This window comes from Miscanthus floridulus, chromosome 3, assembly GCF_019320115.1.
Source record: "Miscanthus floridulus cultivar M001 chromosome 3, ASM1932011v1, whole genome shotgun sequence".
NCBI lineage: Eukaryota > Viridiplantae > Streptophyta > Magnoliopsida > Poales > Poaceae > Miscanthus > Miscanthus floridulus.
Genome location: NC_089582.1, coordinates 46,324,574 through 46,344,121, shown reverse-complemented (window position 1 = coordinate 46,344,121; position 19,548 = coordinate 46,324,574). Strand labels below are relative to the sequence as shown.

Below are 19,548 nucleotides of genomic sequence, written 5' to 3'. Positions count from 1 at the left end.
ATCTCAATTTGACATAAGTAAGCTAAGAATATTGCATTTTCTTTAGATACAGCCCTAGCACACATCTAAATAGAGGACGTTACCGATCACAACCATAAACATGTGTGTCACGCGAGTACCTGTCTACTAGTAACTTAAAATAGTTTAAACATGCATCGTCGATAGAATAAACCACAGTACAGGTATTCCAACAAGTTTTCCGCAAACCATGTTTACGCAATCTGGTTCCCAACAAGAGTACACAATCAACGAAAACAGCAAACCTCTCAGTCGACATACATACAATGTCTAAAACGCAGAGCCTACAACAACATGCTGACTTTGTGTTTCCAAGCCATCAGCATCCCTACACCTCCACCACCTCTTTCTACATACAGTCTTCAGCAATCACCATCACCTTCACTAGCATCTGCACTGCTCTAAGTATGTTTCCCTGCAACAGCTGCGCGCAACATGATCGCCGTCGGTTTTACACGTCTGCCTCATCGCCCTTACTGTTCTGTTGTTCCACGCCAGCACTGGTTGTCATCCTTTTATTAGGACGACCATCAGTGCCAACGTCAGTGTCATCCTTGCGCTTCTGGCCGGGCTGCTGGCCTTCCTCTTTGATTCCAACCGCAATCTTGCCACAAGCAACATCATCCATATCAGCTGGGTTATCCTTATGATCCTCAGCATTGTCTCCCTCTTCGACATTAAAGCTGCAACCAGCTTCATCCATCTCCATACCATTGCCATCATCTTCCTCTTGGTCATCATCTTGGAATTCCTCATCCGTGTCACCACCACCATATGGAACCTCCTTGGTGGTGTTACCTTCTTCGACTTTCAGTTGCAGAGACTCAATCACATCCATTATGTCTCGGTTGATCTGAAAGTAAAAATAAATATCGCCAAGCTTATGTTAGGGACTCTACAAGCTTGATCTATCACACCTTGTGACAGACATATGTTTCGATAGAATATTGCACCTGTGGATCTGCTAGGAAGTCGCTGATGTCAGTTCCACAGGATGGGCATCTCTTCACGATCTTCTGAGCCCTCAGACTACGACCGCCGCTGCTTCTTTCTCTCACGGAGGACTGGTTATCATATGCCCCCAGCAGACAAGTCTTGCAGAAGTTGTCACCACAGGGAGCAGAGAGTGGTTCTGTCATCACTTTGTAGCAGATAGAACAGCTAAACCCTGCAGAAGGCAGCAAAAATAGAAAAACAATTAATTATTGTACAACACTCAGCATGCAGTACTTTGAATTCAATCAAGCTACAAACACAATCTAGCAAAATTCGTGCTGCAAAAAAAAAATGAATAGAAGAGAACAGAAGATAACCTTTCAGGAGTCTTTTAGCGTTAGACATCTTATCACTCCTTGCTCTTCTCCGGACTTGTTTGCCAGTCTTCCTTCTCGTTGGAGGCTCTTTCATCCATTTCCAGCAGCCTTTGTTCTCCTGTAGCAGTGAATATAAACTAGTCAAATAACAGTTGAGTGATACTGCAAGAAGCTAGGAACAGATGATGTACATACATCGTAGCCCCATGAAGGTTGCTCATCTCTCTCATTTATATCAGTTGCACCTTCTAACTCCGGAATGTCGGGCAATGGCCTTGGACGGTCACCATGACCATCACTGACAATCAAAGCCTATTGTGTCAGCCAGGACTATGTATAGTTTTTTCTCTCTAAGGCCTTGTTTAGTTCCACCCCAAATTCCCAAAAAGTGTTACAGTACCTGTCACATCGAATGTTTGCGGCCCGTGCATGGAGCATTAAATGTAGACGAAAAAAAAAATTAATTGCACAGTTTGGTGGGAAATTGCGAGACGAACGTTTTGAGTCTAATTAGTCCATGATTGAACACTAATTGCCAAATAAAAACGAAAGTGCTACAGTAGCCACAAATTCCAACTTCCTACAACTAAACAAGGCCTAAAAGTTATGGTACAGTACTACAGTCTAATAGTCGAAGGAAAAAAAAGCAAGTCTTTTGTCAAACCTGGTCCAAGGTGCTGGTTCATTGTCACAGCGTACAAAGAGATACCTGCAGACTTTGAACTTCCGCTATGGAAAAGGCAGAGGCACAATTAAAACTTTTTCATAAGCACAATTAATTTGTTGGCTGGAAGGTACCAGAATCTTTTCTTTTAGAAAAAGGACACTTTTACGTCCCTTAGCATCATTCGATGCATACAGCCCTACGAAAGCATGGGGCTATATATATGCATTACACGTGAGAATCAAGTTACCTGAATACCAATCTTCCTCCAACATTTCTCAATTCTGTAAATTCCATCATACCTCACACCCAATTTAGGAGCATACAAAGAGTGTTTCTCTTTATGGGACCTATCAAGAGAATGTAATAATGAGACAAGAGTTCAAAGATAGCAACGGATAGCAAATTATCTCAATATTAGACAGTTCATAAAACCGAGAAATGGCCCTATAATCATATGTACACCACGAAAGTCAATAATATTCAAACAAATACAGCATCAGTAGACCATGCAGTATCACCTAAGCTACTTGATGAACATTATTCTAGCTTCAAGGATATATGCATATGCATGCCCAAAGAAAATAAACATACGCACCGCACAACCCGAATAGGGTAACCCTTCAAGCAGCTTTTTCGGAGAGCCTCATTCATATTCACAAATGTTTGATCGAAACCTTGCTCCTTATTTGTTCTCTTGTTTCCACTTAGATCCCTCCCGCCACTGCATTAGTATAAATTGTTATTTTATGCACATTTTAATATATGTGACTAGACAAAACAAAACAGTAGAAGAGGATTTGTAGTCAAATTATAAAACCTTCCAGTATAAAGAAACCAATCTCCGTTGTCTTCATCATCTTCATAGCCTCCAGATAGGGCGACTGATTGAGCACCATTTCTGCTCTGCCCAGCAATTCCAGCTATGTGAGGCAAATGAGCACCCCATTGTCTACATTCAAATCTATCTGCCCATGTTTCTCCAACTCGGACGCCAGTTTCCCTCATGGGGTCATGTTCGGGAAGGATGGGTCCAAAATGATCTTGTGCAGTTGTCACAAAAATCTTGCCGCTTGAAGCATTTGCTTTTCCAGCTCGCTTGGCCTTGTCAGTTGTATATGCCCTGTCGGGCTTATCAACATTCTGTATGTAATGGCGATGCAAGTCTACTGAGCCAGTTGAATTAGTAGTCTTTGACATCCGACAACTGAACAGGGATGGCTTCCGTCGCTCCCGCTCTTGCTCCCCCTCCACCTCCCGGCGCCCATCCCCTCCCGTCCTCCTGCTCCACCGGCCACTCGCCGCTGCCTATTCCGGGCGCGCCGACCACCCAGCCCCCTCCCTCTCCGGCGCCTGAGGGATCCCCCTTCGCCACGGCAGGGCGCTCTAAGGACCAGCGCTGGAGGGACGCCTCCCCGTCTTCTGAGTGCTCCGACGGCGACGGGACGCCTTCTTTCAAGGATGCTCTCCTGCGCGGTGGTCTCTTGTCTGCTCTGGCTGGCCCGTCCGCGGCCGCTGCACCCCGCGCGCCTGCTCCGTCCGCGACTTGCTGTCTCGTCGGCTCGTCCTCACGCGCCGGCTCGGTTCGTCCTCAGGCCGCGCGACCGCCATGTTCGTCTTGCTGGGGCGGCGTCCCTGACAAGGATGGTTGGGTGACCTCGGAGTCTCGACGTGCCCGCCGCGAGCGCCGTCGGCGGGAGCTCCCTCCCCGGCGGCCTGTTCCGGAGGATCTTCGCGGGCGCTGCTTCAACTGTCTGTCCACAGCTCACAAGGCCGCGAACTGCCAGTCCCGTCCACGGTGCTTCGTTTGCCGGGGTCTGGGGCATCTCTCTGGTGCCTGCCCTTCCCGGCGTTCCTGGCCACTCAACGCCCGCAGGCAGCTGTGTCTGCGCTGGCGACCTATTGTCTCGGAGATGACGCGGTCACCATCCATGCAGCCTTCGGAGGCCACGGGCGGCGGAAGCGGGCACAGGCGCATGCGGCGTCGCCGACCCCGTCGGACGCATTCTACGGCGGGTGCGGCTACTGCGGACGACGACGCCGGTGACGACGAGGTGCCTAGTCATCCCTCCCCGAAGCCTAACGCCGAGCTTTCTAGCCCCGCTGGGGCTACGGCTATCCCGAGACGCATTCTAGACCGGTCGGACCGGCTTTCCCGCAGCGAAGATGCCCTGCGATGCGCCCTGGTCGTCATCCTGATGGGCCAGTCTTGTGTTGGCGAGTCTGAGTTCATCCGTGCCACGGTCGCCCAGAGGTTTGAGATCGAGGCGGCTCGGCTAACCCTGCATCCCTGGGGTCCGTCCAGCTTCCTCTTGATCTTGCCTAGTGAGGAGCTCGCCGGCATCGTCTACAACGGAGGCCGCCCCATCGTTACCACCACTGCCCGGCTCCATGTCATGCGCTGGACAAGGTTTCTCCAGGCCTCTGCAGCGAGTCTGTCCGTGGCTGTGGAAGTGGAGCTCAAGGGCATCCCTACCCATGCTTGGGATTTGGCCTCCGCTGAAGTTCTCCTGGACGACCTTTGCTGGATTGATAGGGTGCATCCTAACAATGCTAATCGTCGTGACGTGTTCGTGGTGAAGGCTTGGTGCTCTGATCCTGCCCTCTTTCCCTCCGAGTTGAAGCTGGAGATCGTGGAACCTCCTATCGAGGGCGTTCATGGGGTACGGACGTTGCTCTATCCGATTCAGATCGCTGTCCGCCTCCTGGTTCAGCCTGGATCAAGTCATGATCGCCCTCCTTCGCCTCCCCCTATTGATGAGGATCGGGAGCCTCGTCGCTGGCGGCGAATTCTCACGCCGCCTTCATCTTCTTCTCCGGCTATGTTGGCGGCGTCCGGTGAACCTTCGGCTTCTGGCCAGGCTGGCCGGTGTTCGGTGCACACTCGGCTGGGCCCACGCGTTCTGGAAGCGAAGACTCAGGACCCTTCGTCAAACTTCCGTAGCAATGTCTCAACGGCCGGGTTCGGCATTGATGGCCGGGCGGCTGCCATTGTTGGTCTGGCGGCCGTGCCAGCAGGGCTTTCGCTGCTGCATGTGGCAGCGTCTGGCTTCCACACTGGAACCGAGATGATGGTGCCTGTGGAATGTGGCGTTGATGCCGGTCTTCGGGGATCGCTGTCCGAGGGGGCATGCACGCGTGCTGCTGGCGATGTTATGGCGAGCGGCGACGCAGATACGGCAGTGGACGGCAAAGAAGATCCGGATGTCGGGCAGAGTAATTGCATCACTAGCATCGCTAGGCCACGGATTGAGCTCCTTCTGGAGCTCTCCTGTGGGCCTTCGGTGCATCCTGCTGCTGGTGCCGATTCTGTTGGGCCTATGGCTGCTGATCTCCACACGGGGCCTGTGTTGTTGGCATCTGGGCCTTCTCCCCTCCCCTCTCTGGTTGGGCTGGTCGAGGCCCATGATTTCCCCGTGTCGGACGCCAACACTTCTCCGGCTGAGACTCTCGCCGTCCTCGTGCCGCTGGGCCGAGTCCTCTCCTTCCGCTCCCTCTCCATCGAAGCTGCCGTGCCCCACCTCTGCTGCTACTTCCTCCTCGATCTCGCCACTCCCCGCCACTGCTGCTCCGACCGCCTTGAACTCCACCCCCTCGCTGCGTCCACCTGTGGCCCGGCCGGTGGCTGCAGCTTCTCAGCGGACCTTGCAGGTCTACTCGCGTCGCCACCCCCAAAGAAAAGAGAGGGCGGCACATTCTGTAGCAGCTGCCGAAGCTCCCCCTAGTGCGCCTCCCAGCCCGGCAACGGAGTTCGTCATGGCTCTGTCAAAATTTCCTGGGGCTATCTTGCCAATTCCCCATGTGGAGAAACTGGAGGAAGAAGAAGCTGGAGCCACCTAGCAAGGAGCCCCGACGGAGTCGTCGACTTGCGGGCTTCCCCGCGTCTACATCGGAGGAATGCCCCTCTCACCTGAAGAAACAAGTCATGCGTGCTCTGGACTTGAATGTAGACGATGAAAGGGCACAAATTAGCCAGCAAGCACTGGATGAATATGTGCAATGTTTTAAGCAGCCCATGCCAACTTCACACACTAAGGCCCTGGCTGCTCTTTTCGGTTGGGCACTCCCTGAGGCGGTGTCTGCTGCTGATTTGGTTGAGTGTCTTGTCTGATTGGCCCTCCTGGTCGCTTTTGCTCTCCAGTATCATTATGGATCCAGCACACATCCTAAATTGGAATGTACGAGGATTGAACTCAATAGCAAGACAGGATGCTGTTCGAGTCATGGTGGATTCCTCCAAGATTGATGTCGTTTGCCTGCAGGAAACTAAAATGAGTACGGTTTCTAGGCGTATGGTCCTGTCCATGTTAGGAAGTGATTTTGATAATAATTTTATTTACCTTCCTTCGGATGGGGCCAGTGGTGGAATTCTGGTGGCTTGGCGACTCCAGCTGGGTACTATTGGAGCTACCTAGGGTGGATGCTTACAGTGTCTCGGTCCAGTTCTGCCCGTCTCATGGTAGTGCGTGGTGGTTGACCTGTGTTTATGGTCCCCAACTTGATCATGACAAGATCCAATTTCTTCAAGAATTGAGGGATGTCAGAGTTCAGTGTTCTGGGCCATGGCTGGTAGTCGGGGACTTCAATCTTATTTATAAGGAGGAGGACAAGAACAATTCCTACCTCAATAGAGCAATGATGGGAAGGTTCAGAAGATGGATAAATGATGTGGGGGTCTCTGAAATTCCTCTTCATGGTCGTAAATATACATGGACCAGCTCCTTCACTAACGCTTCCCCTACTCTTGTTCGGTTGGACAGAATGTTTTGTTCACTGGACTGGGAAGATCAGTTTCCAGGATGTCTCTTGCAGTGTGATGCTTCAATTGGTTCAGATCATTGTCCCCTGATTCTTGGGCTGAAGGATTTTATTAGCTGCAAGAAAAGATTTCATTTCGAAGCCTTCTGGCCTTCTCTGGATGGTTTCCAAGAAGTAGTGAAGGATGCTTGGAACACTGTACAGCCTAGTACCTGCCCACTTGATACCCTCGCTCTGAAACTCAAGGCAACAGCCAAGAGGTTACAAAGCTGGAGTCAGAAGAAATTTGGTCACTTCAAGTCCCAATTGCTCATGGCAAAAGAGATCGTCCACCAACTTGATATTGCTCAAGAAAGCAGACCACTTCAGCCTAATGAGTTATGGCTACGCAATAATCTCAAGAAGCATTCACTGGCGCTTTCTTCTCTGCTGAGAACACTATCAAGACTCAGGTCCAGGATGAATTGGCTAAAGGATGGGGATGCCAACACAAGGCTTTTTCATCATTATGCAAGGTATAGAAAAAAGAAGAATTTCATCCCCAAATTGCATGTTGGAGATCAGGTTTTCACAAAGCATGAGGATAAGGCAGCTGCTGTTCTAGATTTTTATGATAGTCTCATTGGGACTGAGTATGATAGAGGGAGAACTATCAACTTGGACACCCTTGGCAGCCCTGGCTTTGATCTTGAAACTTTGGATTCGCCTCTCTCAGAAGAAGAAGTGTGGAACACCATAAAGGGGATGCCGCCTGATAAGGCTCCTGGACCGGATGGGTTCACTGGCAGGTTTTATAAAAGTTGTTGGGCAGTTATCAAGAATGACGTCATGGCAGCACTTCATTTTCTTTGGACCGGAAATTTTAGAAATCTCAAAAAACTGAATTCTGCATACATCACTCTGATTCCAAAAAAGACCAATGCTGTTCAAGTCAAGGACTATAGGCCAATTAGCTTGGTTCACAGTTTTGCCAAACTTGTGACCAAAATCTTGGCTAATAGGCTCGCTGATCGGCTAGATGAGTTGGTGTCCTCTAACCAAAGTGCTTTCATTAAAAAGAGGTTCATTCAAGATAATTTCATGATGGTCCAGCAGACAGTTAAATTCTTACACTCTCACAAGCAGCCTAGAATCCTCCTGAAGCTTGACATTACCAAAGCTTTCGACTCTGTGTCTTGGGCCTTTCTTTTGGAGGTGCTTAGAAAATTGGGCTTCGGCAATCGCTGGTGTGACATGATCTGTGGCCTCCTATCATCTTCATCAACCCAAGTCCTCTTGAATGGCATCCCAGGAGAAGGTATTCTGCACAGAAGGGGTCTAAGACAGGGAGATCCGCTATCCCCTATGCTCTTTATTCTTGTTATGGATGTATTAAATCAGATGTTCACAAGGGCTGCTGAAGTGGGGCTGCTACAACCTTTATCAAGGAGGCCTATCCAGCATAGAATCTCCCTATATGCCGATGATGTAGCCATCTTCCTTCAGCCTAACGCAGCAGATATCAACTTGTCCTTACAGCTACTGGATTTATTTGGTGATGCTTCTGGCCTTAGGACCAATGTTCAAAAAAGTAATGTGCTGCCAATCCATTGTGCTGAGGAAAATTTGGACCTTATTCAGAATTTGTTGCCCTGTGAGATGCTGGATTTCCCTTGCAAATATTTGGGGCTGCCACTGACCATCAAGAAGCTGACTAAGCAGCAGGTCCAACCCATCATCGACAAAATTGCAGATCAGCTTCCTGGGTGGAAGGCTGATTTGTTGACCAGAGCGGGCAGAGTTATTCAAGTGCAGTATGTTCTCACAGGAATCTTGATTTATGTGGCCATGGCAACAGATCTCCCACCTTGGGCTCTCAAAGCAATTGACAAGATCAGAAGGGCCTTCTTGTGGAGAGGTCGAAAAGAGGCAAAGGGTGGTCACTGTCTCATTGCCTGGCCTAGAGTTTGCCGCTCACGCGAACTTGGTGGCCTTGGGATTGCTGATCTAAAGGCTTTGAGTATTGCTTTAAAAGCGCGATGGCCGTGGCTCAAGCGGAGTGAGCCCAACAAACCGTGGGCAAATCTACCTATCCAAGTCAGTACAGAGGTAGCTGGCCTCATCTCCGTGGCTGTAATAACTGAAGTTGGAAATGGATCTAATACACTCTTTTGGAAGGACAAATGGATAAGTGGCAAAAGTCTCAGGACATCGCACCTCTAATATATGCATTGGTTCCTAAAAGAAGGTCAAGTACACGTACTGTGGCGGAAGCTCTAACGGGGGAAAAATGGATAGAGGACATACAGGGTGAGATCGGTTCTACTGCCTTGTTCCAGTATCTTCACCTCTCAGATATTCTGAATGCTGTGGAGCTAAATGAGGAAGTTCCTGATAAGCACATCTGGAGGCTATCTGCTTCAGGAAAATATACAGCAAAGAGCGCCTACGATACGCTCTTTCAGGGTGCAGTCGCCTTTGAACCTTATGAAAGAGTATGGAAATCTTGGGCTCCACCCAAATGCAAATTTTTCATGTGGCTTGTCGCTCATAATAGATGCTGGACAGCGGACAGATTGGCAAAGAGGGGGCTCCCTCACCCAGATCAGTGCCTTCTATGTGATCAAGAGGAGGAGGACATTCACCATCTTCTTGTGGGCTGCGTTTTCTCAAGAGACTTCTGGTTCTCCCTCCTATCTCGCTTTGGTTTCGCAGCACTTGCTCCTCAGCCTTCCGACCAATCCTTTGATAATTGGTGGAGAAAAGTTGACAGTGCTGCTAGTGGAGACTTTAGGTTGGGATTGAACTCTCTAGTCATTCTGGGAGCCTGGAGTATCTGGCGGCATAGAAATGACTGTGTCTTTAATGGGGCAACCCCAAATGTTAACTTGGCTCTGGCTTTGGCTAGGGAGGAGGCGCATTGGTGGAGCATGGCAGGAGCCAAGGGACTTTCCATGCTCACTGTTGGAGGTTCAGCCTAAACGACTGATGTAGGGTCGTCTTTTTGGTCTGTCTTAACTGGTGATATAGTGTCTGTGTAGTGGCAAGGGGTGTGTGTGGGGTTTGGGTCTATGTATGACTCTTTTTTCTTCTATTAATACAATGATACGCAGTTCTCCTGCGTGTTCGAGAAAAAAAAGTCTTTGACATCCTGGCCTTACGGATCACTTCATCCATTTTAGAGTTGATTCTAGGTTGTTCCACCATTTTGGATGGGATTGGTTTACGACATTTTGCACACGCCCTTTTTCCCTTACGTGTCCATCCGTTGAAGCACTTCAGGCAAAAATTGTGGCCACATGGTGTCTGAAAAATAAAAGGTGTATTACTTATGGTATGAAATGAATGTTTAACGGATGATTGTAAAAAATGGAACAGAGGATTATGGCTACCCGAAGAAAAATACACAAAGAAACAATATACATGTTTGAACAAAAGGTCAAACATGTCATTGAGAAAAAAGCATGGCTGCAAATTCCGAACACAACTTTGCATAAAGACCAGTTGAAACAAAACGTATTTCTAACTAATCTAACATGTTACAAAAAAAAACTTGACAATGCTAACTTTAGCAAAAATCCATATTAGCTCATTTCCCCATGAACCGCTGAACTTCAACTTTTAGATTATGTCACAACTTAAAGGTAAAAAACTCTAAGGGTTTGACACAGTGTCAACATAATATAGAGTTTTCTACAAGGAGCAATATAGAGTTGAGATCTCTGTGGACTTATAGTATACACAAGTCTATTGAACAATAAGGTGTGAATCAAAGGTGGTTGCTTGATTAATCTAATGAAAATAAAAAAAATGCTGAACCATTACTAAACATATAATAGAATTGGCAGAAATTTCTACTTATGTCATTGTTGAAATTGCAAATACAATATCCATTGATCGTGGTCTAGAGCAATTCTCTTCTCTCCAACTTAAGAAGTAGGAGGCGTTCCTCGCTTGTTTCTCTGCATTTCAACCCCCCCCCCCCCCCCCCCCCCCCCCCCCCGCCCTGCCCTCTGCTACCGGCCCCATGACATTATACCTCTTGCCAGCCCTCCATCTAAAACCAAAAATAAAAAAATAGTGACCTCTACAGCCCCTATGCACTGCCAACTTGCCCTCCCCATCCCAACCAGCCACCATCCCACTTTGCCACGCCGCAGCGCCACTAGGCTCAAATCCTTATTGAGAGCACATACAATGAACATTGATCATAGTCTAGTGCAATTCTCTCCTACTTAAAAAGTAGGAGGCATTCCACGCTCTCTCCTATGCATTTTGCTCCACTCCACTACTGCCCCCATCATGTTTCTATTGCTCAGCAGCCCTCTATCTAAACAAAAATTGAGCCACCCAGAGCTCCTCCACATTGCTGCCCTACCCCACCGTTGTGCACGCTCTGCCATGCCAAAGTGCCGCCCTGCCGTCATGCCCCCCTCTCACACCGTCCCCTACCCCTCCCTGCTCTACCGGGTCAGCACCCCACCCTGCCGTCCCAGTGCCCCTGGCACCCAGTCCCCACACCACTTCATCCTGCAGGATTAGCAAAATATGTTGGAACTTCGAAGGTCATTGCTGGGGTGAGTCAGCCATCAAGTTGGTGCTCCACGCAGCGGCGATGGTGCCTGTGAAGTGCGACGCACTGGACGGTGCGCCAGGCAGCCAGCCTCCTCCCTCCACCTCCTAGCCTGTTCCACCAGGATCTCTTGTGCAGTGCAGAAGCCCCTGTGTCCCCGTCCTCCCTTGCCGTGGCTGCTGCAATTGCTGCCCTAGACACCACCTCTCCGTCCCTCCCCCGTGAGGCGGTCAAGTGACAAATCTGGCAAACCCAGCTCTACGGGAGCTTGCTGCCCTATGTCGTGGATGGATGGTGTCCTCATCCTCATCATCCCCTCAGCAACGGCGAGGGCATCCCCATCTTCATCTCCTCAATGATGGCAAGCGGCCCTGGCCCCCGCCTCAACGCTCTCCACATGAGGAGAGGTGGCTGCGTCCCCATGCAGCTAGCAGCACCACATGATAGCAGTCAAGACGAGCCCAAATCCCTAGCCCCTCTCAAATCGCTGTTGCGTCCTCCTACCTAAGCAGGTACTATCTCTTGCACCTGTGGATTTCAGCCCTCTCTTGTTTCAATTTCACTAGATCTGCTTGTTCCTACATGCATGCCAATTGCTACATGAAAAAAAATTCTTGGTTTTCCAATAGTAGAAGTTGTGTCTGTTTCTTTTCTTAATTATGATCAACATTACCTGATCTATTGTAATTGCTAAAGGAACCAGTAGCCGTTACTAAATATTAGTCAGTGTCCTGCTAATTAAATCCAACTGAATTCGGAGATACCCGAATTGATGGTTTGGTAATTAGTTCAGTTCCATACATTCTAATTAGTATTAATTAGTGCTCTTCATTTGTCATACTGTAAATTTAGTATTTCTCCATTGCAAACTTGAATGATTAGATGGGCTACTGTCATAAGAAGAAGCTAGCTGTGAAGGTCATAAAATTGTTGAAACATTTATGTGTCTAGACCAACATAATTTAAGTGTATTGAGAGGCTACATTTAGAAGCAATTCATGCTTCAGAGTTTGTTGCATACTATAATAAGTAAAGGCCATGGCATTTGATGCCATCTTTGGCTGATTTTTGTTGATCCCATTTCTTGTGAATGCCATGCCTTTGTTATGGTTGTTTCTCACCATTCTTCTCTGGCACTTTGATTTAATCTTCAACCAGAAAAAAAAACTTTTATTCAATGCGCTAGGGTGTTCTACGGTATGCCAGATTGTTGTTCTTTCATTTTACTAAGATTTCAATGATTGGTAGCCTTCACTTTATTTTTATCTACTAAAAGGAACAAAATTAATTTTTAATCACCCAATCAATGCTTGAACCTATTTTATTTTGTTCTACTGAAAGGAACACAACTCACTGATTATCTATGAGCTTTTCGCTTCAAATATTAGTCAAATTATCTGTGATCTCATGGGTACAAGGATGAAGCTAGATGATGGTCAGATAACAGGCTAGGCATACAAGAAAAGTTTTTCGGGGACTCAATGACAACATATCAATGACACATACAAAGAGTTACAGTACAGCAATAATATATATACAATATCAACAATATCATGCATGGTGGACCCACAAATATTCCTTCCAAGCTTTATGGCAAAATTTATTTAAACTAACAAGGACATTTCTTAAATAAAAATAATAATAAGACACAAACCAAAAATAAAAAATGTTCAGTCATCTTGTTAATTTTTTTTTTGAAACAATGGCAGGAGCTCTGCCTTTCAATTAAGACGAATGAAGTTTATATACAAGCAAAAGGTAGCCCAGCGTGGCGCCAAACACCACGAAAGGTTACCCACCCACGCAACGCGACAGAGTACACACTACCATGAGTCATCGTTGCCGAGCATAGTTGCAAAGCAGCTAGCAGCTCCGACTTCCCATGGCAAAACACCGACAACCCATCATAAGATGTCAGACCAACGGCCCCGAAGCAGTAGGCTGCAACAGGTCATCGTTGCCGAGCTCAACGGCCCTGCGAAGAGCAGCTCCGACTTCCCGCCAAGATCCCACGCCCCGCCCGCAGCGATTGTCGAGCCTCTAAAGCTGAAAACCCAGCCGTCGGAGAAGGAGGGTTCGACACGCGTCATCGTTGCCAAGCTACATCCCCTGATGCAGCAGCTCCGACTTCGCAATGCAGAACTCGCCGTCTCGCATCAACCGGGCGCCGAGAGGTGGAGGACATCCGCCGAAGGAGACATCCCAGCCGAGACGAATTTCCACAGCGACGCCTTCAGGAAGGGTACGACACCGGATGCGTCGCCGTCGCTTGTCCAGGAAAGGACCGGGTTTTCACCCGTGGAAGACATGGCTGGGGGCACAAGAACACGACGCCCCCAACAAGGAAAACGGCGCCCACAGGCGTCGCCGTCGCGGGCCCCTAGCACATACGTCGAGCCAAGATGCTGGACCGTAGGCTGTCGCCACCGTCGTCGTCACTGCCATCCCGCAGAAGCTTCTCCAGAGGGGCCTCGACGCGCCGGCTGCTCACAGCAGCCGCACAGCTGCGTCGGCCACCACCCCCTCCGATCGGGCAATCATGCAGAACTGGACTTACCCTGCCACGCGCATCACCCTGCCGCACGCAGAAGCCGTCACCAGCTACCGTCGCCGGCACAAGCACCCGCCGTCGACGCTGCCGACCTCCGCCGGCCACCACCAGGCGCATGCCCCACCACGGGCGCCGCCCCCTGCCCCGGGGGCACCGGATGTGGCCGTGGCGCCAGATCCGGTGTCCCCAGCAGGCGCCGCCTCCACGCCAAGGTCGAGGAGGAAAGGGGGAAGCGGAGGAGGAAAGGAGTCCCCGCCACCGCCCGGCGCCTGCACGGGCACTGGCCAGCGCCGCCGCAGCCGCAGCCGGTTGCCCCGCCGATCCCCACGCGGCTCGCGCGAGGGCACGCCCCGCCGCCCCGCTACAGTGCACGCCGCCATCGCTGCCGAGCGCGGGGAAGAGGAAGAGGCCCGCCCCAGGTCGACGCAGCCGCCACCGCGCGCGCCCCTGGGCGCAGCGCCCCGAAACCCCGCGGATCCGGCACAGCGCGGCGCCATGGACAGGAGCCGCCGCCACCGACGCCAAGCGCCCGCCCAGGCGCAGCCCGCAGGAGATCCGCGCGGATCCGGTCCTGGACCGCCGGATCCGGTCGCCGACTCGAGGAGACCGCCGCCGAAGACGCCGGCGCCGCCCCCAGCCCCAACGACCTCGCCGAGCCTCCGGAAGCCGCACGCGAGCTCGTCCTCGACCGTCGCAGCTCCCACCGCGAAGAAGAGCCTCGCCGCCGCCCTCCTGGCAAGCCGCACGGCCATGCCGGCGGCCCGCTCCGGCGACGGCGCGGCTGGAGAGAGGGAGGGAAGGAAGAGAGGTGCTAGGGTTTGGGTTCGCCTCCCGTGTCGCCTGCGTGGGGGCGACGCGGGGGCCAAGCCACAAAAATTACTGTCATCTTGTTAATTAAGAGGCTAACAACAACAAAGACAAAAAAAAGTCTGAAAAAAACGTCAAACAATTAGATGACTATTAGGTGTGTGTGCCAGCAACTGATGATTTTCATGTTTCATGCTAATTTTTCATTCTTCAGCATTTCGATGCCCAATAAATGCATACCAACAAATAGCCAGACTCAAAACATTATATAGATCCATCCCAAGGTGAAATATTGGTACATGTTACTCTGAATAAGAGTTTGCCAATATGGTGCAGAAGTAGGGGAATGACAACTCATTATTATGAAAATTGGTAAACAAAGGTTGTCAAGTATATGAATATCTGAAAGATGGAGTGCTTGCCTATTTTTGCAATTAATTAGCATTGATTGATGATCTACACCTGCATATTGAGTGGCAACTGAAAATACAATGCTCAATGTGACTCACAACATATCATTTGATATGGTCATACATGCTCACAATGAACAGAACAAGATAGGAAATCCTACAAGGTCATAATGAGCAGTATATGGAATCTAACTATACTAATACTACGTTCATCAGCGACTGTCATCAAACACTCACAAAAGCACAATTATGGAACTGTAACATGAAAAAAGAAAAAACAGGTTTGTTTTTTTTAGGATGGCATCAATTTTATAAGGTTCGCCAAGGGGCATTACATTAGAAACTAGGTCACCAGTCATTAGTTCATAGCCTATGAGCCCAAAATGGCAAAGGATGACGTCTGTGCATAAGAGAGACCCCCTAAAAGTAGCATCATTACTCTATAGAAAGTTTGTGTTTTCAGCCTATAGTGTTACAAATAAACAGACTCTTCAAATTCAAGTATATCAGACAGATTTCTAGGGCCTACAGTACGTCTTACAAATAAACAGACTCTTCAAATTCAAGTATATCTAACAGATTTCTAGGAGAAATAGAATATTACCGAATTACATCCAAACTACAAAAGGTAAAACAACTCCATGACAATGTAGCTTTTTGTTGCTGTAAACACAAACTTAAAGTGTTGTGGAAGGTATAGGAAGAAAAAATATCGCGTCGAAATCCAGTCAGCATATAAAAAATGGATGGCCATATGGAAAAAATGAGACAAAGATACGGTATACTTTAAAAATCAAGCCATTTTGTTGAAGCAATACCAGATTAGAACTACTGACAGTTTCTTTGGCTCCCAAGCTCAGGATTTAAGCCCAGAACCCAAGCAACGTGGAGCAACACAAGAACACAAAGGTCACACACTATTGCAAATGATATAGGAGTAGCATATAGCAAAGTGCTATACAGAATGAGCTCCACAGGAATTGGTAGAATTATAAGCAAAGATATGCTAGCAAGTAGAAATCCTGGTGTTAGCGCAGATATGTTAGCGCACACATAGAAGAAACACAAAAACAAAATAGGAAAAGACTGCAAGGTCGACAAACAGTGAAAGCACAATCGTTGAACTCAAAGGTGAGATATAAAAGAGGAAAAACAGTCTGTACATACTATCTAACTAGATCAATCGTTAGTTCATAACTCGTGTTGTCAAAACTGGCAAAGGACTGCATCACTACATATATAATAGCACCTAAAAATAGCATTACTCCATTGAAGCTATGCCAGCTTATGACGACTGACAGAGCCCAAGCTACTCAGAGAACTAACTACAAAGTGAGGAAGTAGGAATCCTGAATCTATACAACAAGAATTGATAGATCAACAAGAGATGTTAGTGGCATAGGGCAGAAACCACAGAAATCAGAAACCATGTGAAGAAGAACGCAGATCCGTGGGTGCAAGAGATCAGAAGTAGACGGATCGGACTGGAAATTAAAACAAATCGCGAAAGCACATCTGGTTCGAGAATGATAGAGGCATAGAACGGGAGACAGAGAGAGGAACTCACAGTGACGGGGCGATCCAGCAGGTTGATGCAGAAGGCGCAGCTGAAGCTTTTGCCGAGGATGTTGAGGACGTCGTCCTCTGCGCTGTCGTCGACATAATCGGGTGCAGATGCAGCAGATCGGCCAGCCAGAAGATTTTGCCGGCGTCGCGCCTTCTCTTCGTCGGAGAGGGTGGTGTCGGCCTCGATCTCGCGGATGGCGGCGACGAGCTCGCCTCCTGCCGCAGGAGCCACGCGGGCAGCTGCAGGGTCTCTGGAGCAGTCGGGGCAGCTCCAGGTCGCGGCCTCGGAGAGCGCGGGGGGATTCGAGAGGCAAGGGGAGTGCCACGGGGTGGCGCAGGTGGAGCAGCGTAGCAGGTCAACCTCGGACTCCACGTCCACGCCGCAGACCATGCACATTCCAGCGTCGTCGCAGGGAAAATCGGCGGCCATAGTGGTGGTGGTGGTGGCGGCGGCGGCGGCTGGGTCTGGGAGTTCGGGAATGGGAAATGGGGGATCGGAGGTTCGCTTTCTTAGGGTTTTGTGGGGAGCGGACTGCGGACGGGAAACGTGAGAAGCGTGAGCCCTGAGGAAGTGACGAAAGCGGAAGGTGGTGGAAAGCTATTTTCGAATTTTGGCCTGTTTTGCCGCTGCCTGCGGTATCGACCACGCCCCGCCCTCGCCGCTAGTTTCCACGCAAAACCATTGATGGTATATAAAAGAGAGAGAAAAGAAGTTAATCAAGTGTCTCCTTCATCTTTTTCAATTCTTTTTTTTAGGATAGATGCAGTTAAGCGCGACACATCGCGTAATTCAGCGAGTGCATGACCCGTCTTCCTTCGCGTTGGCGCCCTCACCCTACCGGTTCTATTGCCGCCACTCCCCGTCCCGTCCCGCCCCGCCCCACTGACACTTCCCCTACTCCCACCAGCGGCCGGTGACTCTGTCACCCCCTTGACCCCACCATCCCCTAATCACAGGGCCACAGAGAGCATTCACACCCTGACGCCTCGCCGCTAGCCCCGCCTAGTCGATGTTTTTTTTACCGCCGTGTCACGACCACCACCAAACATGGAACCAATTATGTGTTTGAGTTTGCGTTTTAGGATTCCTTCTTCCACCTTTCCGATGAAGTCAATCTGCGCCTAATAAGGAGGTTTAGTGTTGTTAGGGGCATGCATAGCTTATATATCATCAAATCTTGGAATATAAAATCGTAAGTCCAAGTTTATTTACATGTGTTGATGGCCTCAAGAAAAAGAATGGAGTTGAACAAAAAGTTTAAAAAAACGTATAATCTGCATGATATAGAGAGGTTAAGAGATCCAGAAGAGTAATAAAGGCATAGATCGCCAATAACACAGACCACAAGGAGAGGGGAGGGGGACGACGCTAGCCATATGGTAGCTGCCAAGAACAATGTTTATAGATGTGAGCAAGGTACACTATGTAAAAAAAGCACATCACATACGCACGTTCAACGTCATCATAGACGGCGCATCTGTAATAACGCGTCTGTGATAAGATCTTACTATAGACACGCAAAAAGCATGTCTGTAACAAGAACATACTACCGACGCCCGTTTTGGACGCATGTCTCTAAGAAGAGTTATCTACAGACATGTGTTACTGACAAGCGATGCATCTACAATAATCCTCACCAGCGATGTCTTTTATGATGGTGCGTCTACAATAGGCTGCGCTACAGATGCGTGTGTAAATTGTAACACCCTAAAAATTGCATTCTTCCTAAATAGATGAAATTGATTTAATTATGCCTTTATGTGTGCATTTAAACTAAAACTCAAACTGAATTTAAATGCTATTGAAAACATGTTTGGAAAATTCAGTTTCAGAAAAAGAAAAAGGAAAAGGAAAATGATTTTGCCCTCTCCCTGTTTCTTTTGGCCTGCTGACCCAATCTGCCGAGGCTTGGCCTCCATCCCGCGGCCTAGGGCGCAGCTGCCCAAGCCAGCCGAGCAGCCGCAAGGCCCAGCTAGGCCGGCCCAAAGCGCAGCAGCGCAGGCGCGCGCCACCTCTCCCTCCATTTCGCTGACGCCTAGGCTCCACCCCTCTCTCCCACAGCCACACGGGGCCTGCACAATAGTGTCATCACCCTCCTTCCCCTGTGTTTGAGTTAGACTCAGCCGGTATCAAATCCCGCACCGGAGCCCGTTTTCCACAGGATTTTCCGCGTGGAGCGCATGCCCAGGCCTCTATATAAGCCTCCGCCTCTCTTTTCCATTCTACGAGCCTCTACCGCCCTATCCTGAGATGCAGCGCTGACGAGAAGCCCTAGCTCGCCGCGCCGACTTCGCCCTGCGATTCTGCCGCTCCACCACCGACTTCGACTCGTTGCCGAGCCATGCCATGCCACAAGGAAGCCATCAAGGCCTTTCTTCGGTTGTTTTTCATTTTTGTTTGATCACAGTTCCACGCCGAACCATGCAGAACCCCACTGGTCGCTGTCCCTAGCCGCACATGTAGCACCCGATTTCCAGAACAAAACCAGATACACACCATATGTGCCCAGGAAGTCAAATCTCACATATAGCTATAAATAAGGGTAATATCAATAGACAATACTCAATATATAACGTACTTAGTATAAAGAATATAACCTTAGATAGTAAACAGCGGAAAGACAACTCCGATCTTCGGGCGAAGACTCCAAATCCACAGGGACAACTGACTGGTTGATCACATGCCTAATTCCTCCAAACTCTAGCAATCTGGTACCCATCCGGAATTTTTCCAAAGATTTAAAAAGTAAAGCAAGCGTAAGTACATGTCGTACTCAACAAATATAACATGGAGTTCATGAGGCTCAAAAGGCTGACACTGGTTTAACTGCGATTAGTTTTTAATAAGTCATGATTTTAGCAATTGGGTAGCAACAAATTCATCACAAGCCCATAAACACATGATCAGG

At 49.1% G+C, this 19,548-nt stretch overlaps 1 protein-coding gene across 1 annotated transcript; it reads right to left on the bottom strand.

Annotated features, from left to right (window-relative positions):
• Positions 1-469: 469 nt before the first annotated feature.
• LOC136545636 (E3 ubiquitin-protein ligase ORTHRUS 2-like) lies at positions 470-17,069 on the bottom strand. The gene is made up of 11 exons (XM_066537639.1): positions 16,641-17,069; positions 9,881-10,038; positions 5,334-5,340; positions 2,816-3,186; positions 2,594-2,719; positions 2,246-2,345; positions 1,996-2,060; positions 1,527-1,629; positions 1,332-1,449; positions 972-1,186; positions 470-871 (listed from the first exon to the last, which is right to left on the bottom strand). The coding sequence occupies exons 1-11, from the start codon at positions 17,067-17,069 to the stop codon at positions 470-472; spliced, it is 2,094 nt and encodes a 697-aa protein (XP_066393736.1).
• Between the last annotated feature and the right edge of the window lie 2,479 nt (positions 17,070-19,548).

Bases quoted from the DNA above. Each gene is read 5' to 3' on its own strand.
- LOC136545636 (XM_066537639.1), bottom strand. From the start codon at position 17,069: ATGGCCGCCGATTTTCCCTGCGACGACGCTGGAATGTGCATGGTCTGC. The intron at 1,630-1,995 runs GTTTGACAAAAG...TTTGATTGTCAG, and splicing joins GAACCAGCACCTTGGACCAG to TGATGGTCATGGTGACCGTC. The intron at 1,450-1,526 runs GTATGTACATCA...TCACTGCTACAG, and splicing joins AACCTTCATGGGGCTACGAT to GAGAACAAAGGCTGCTGGAA.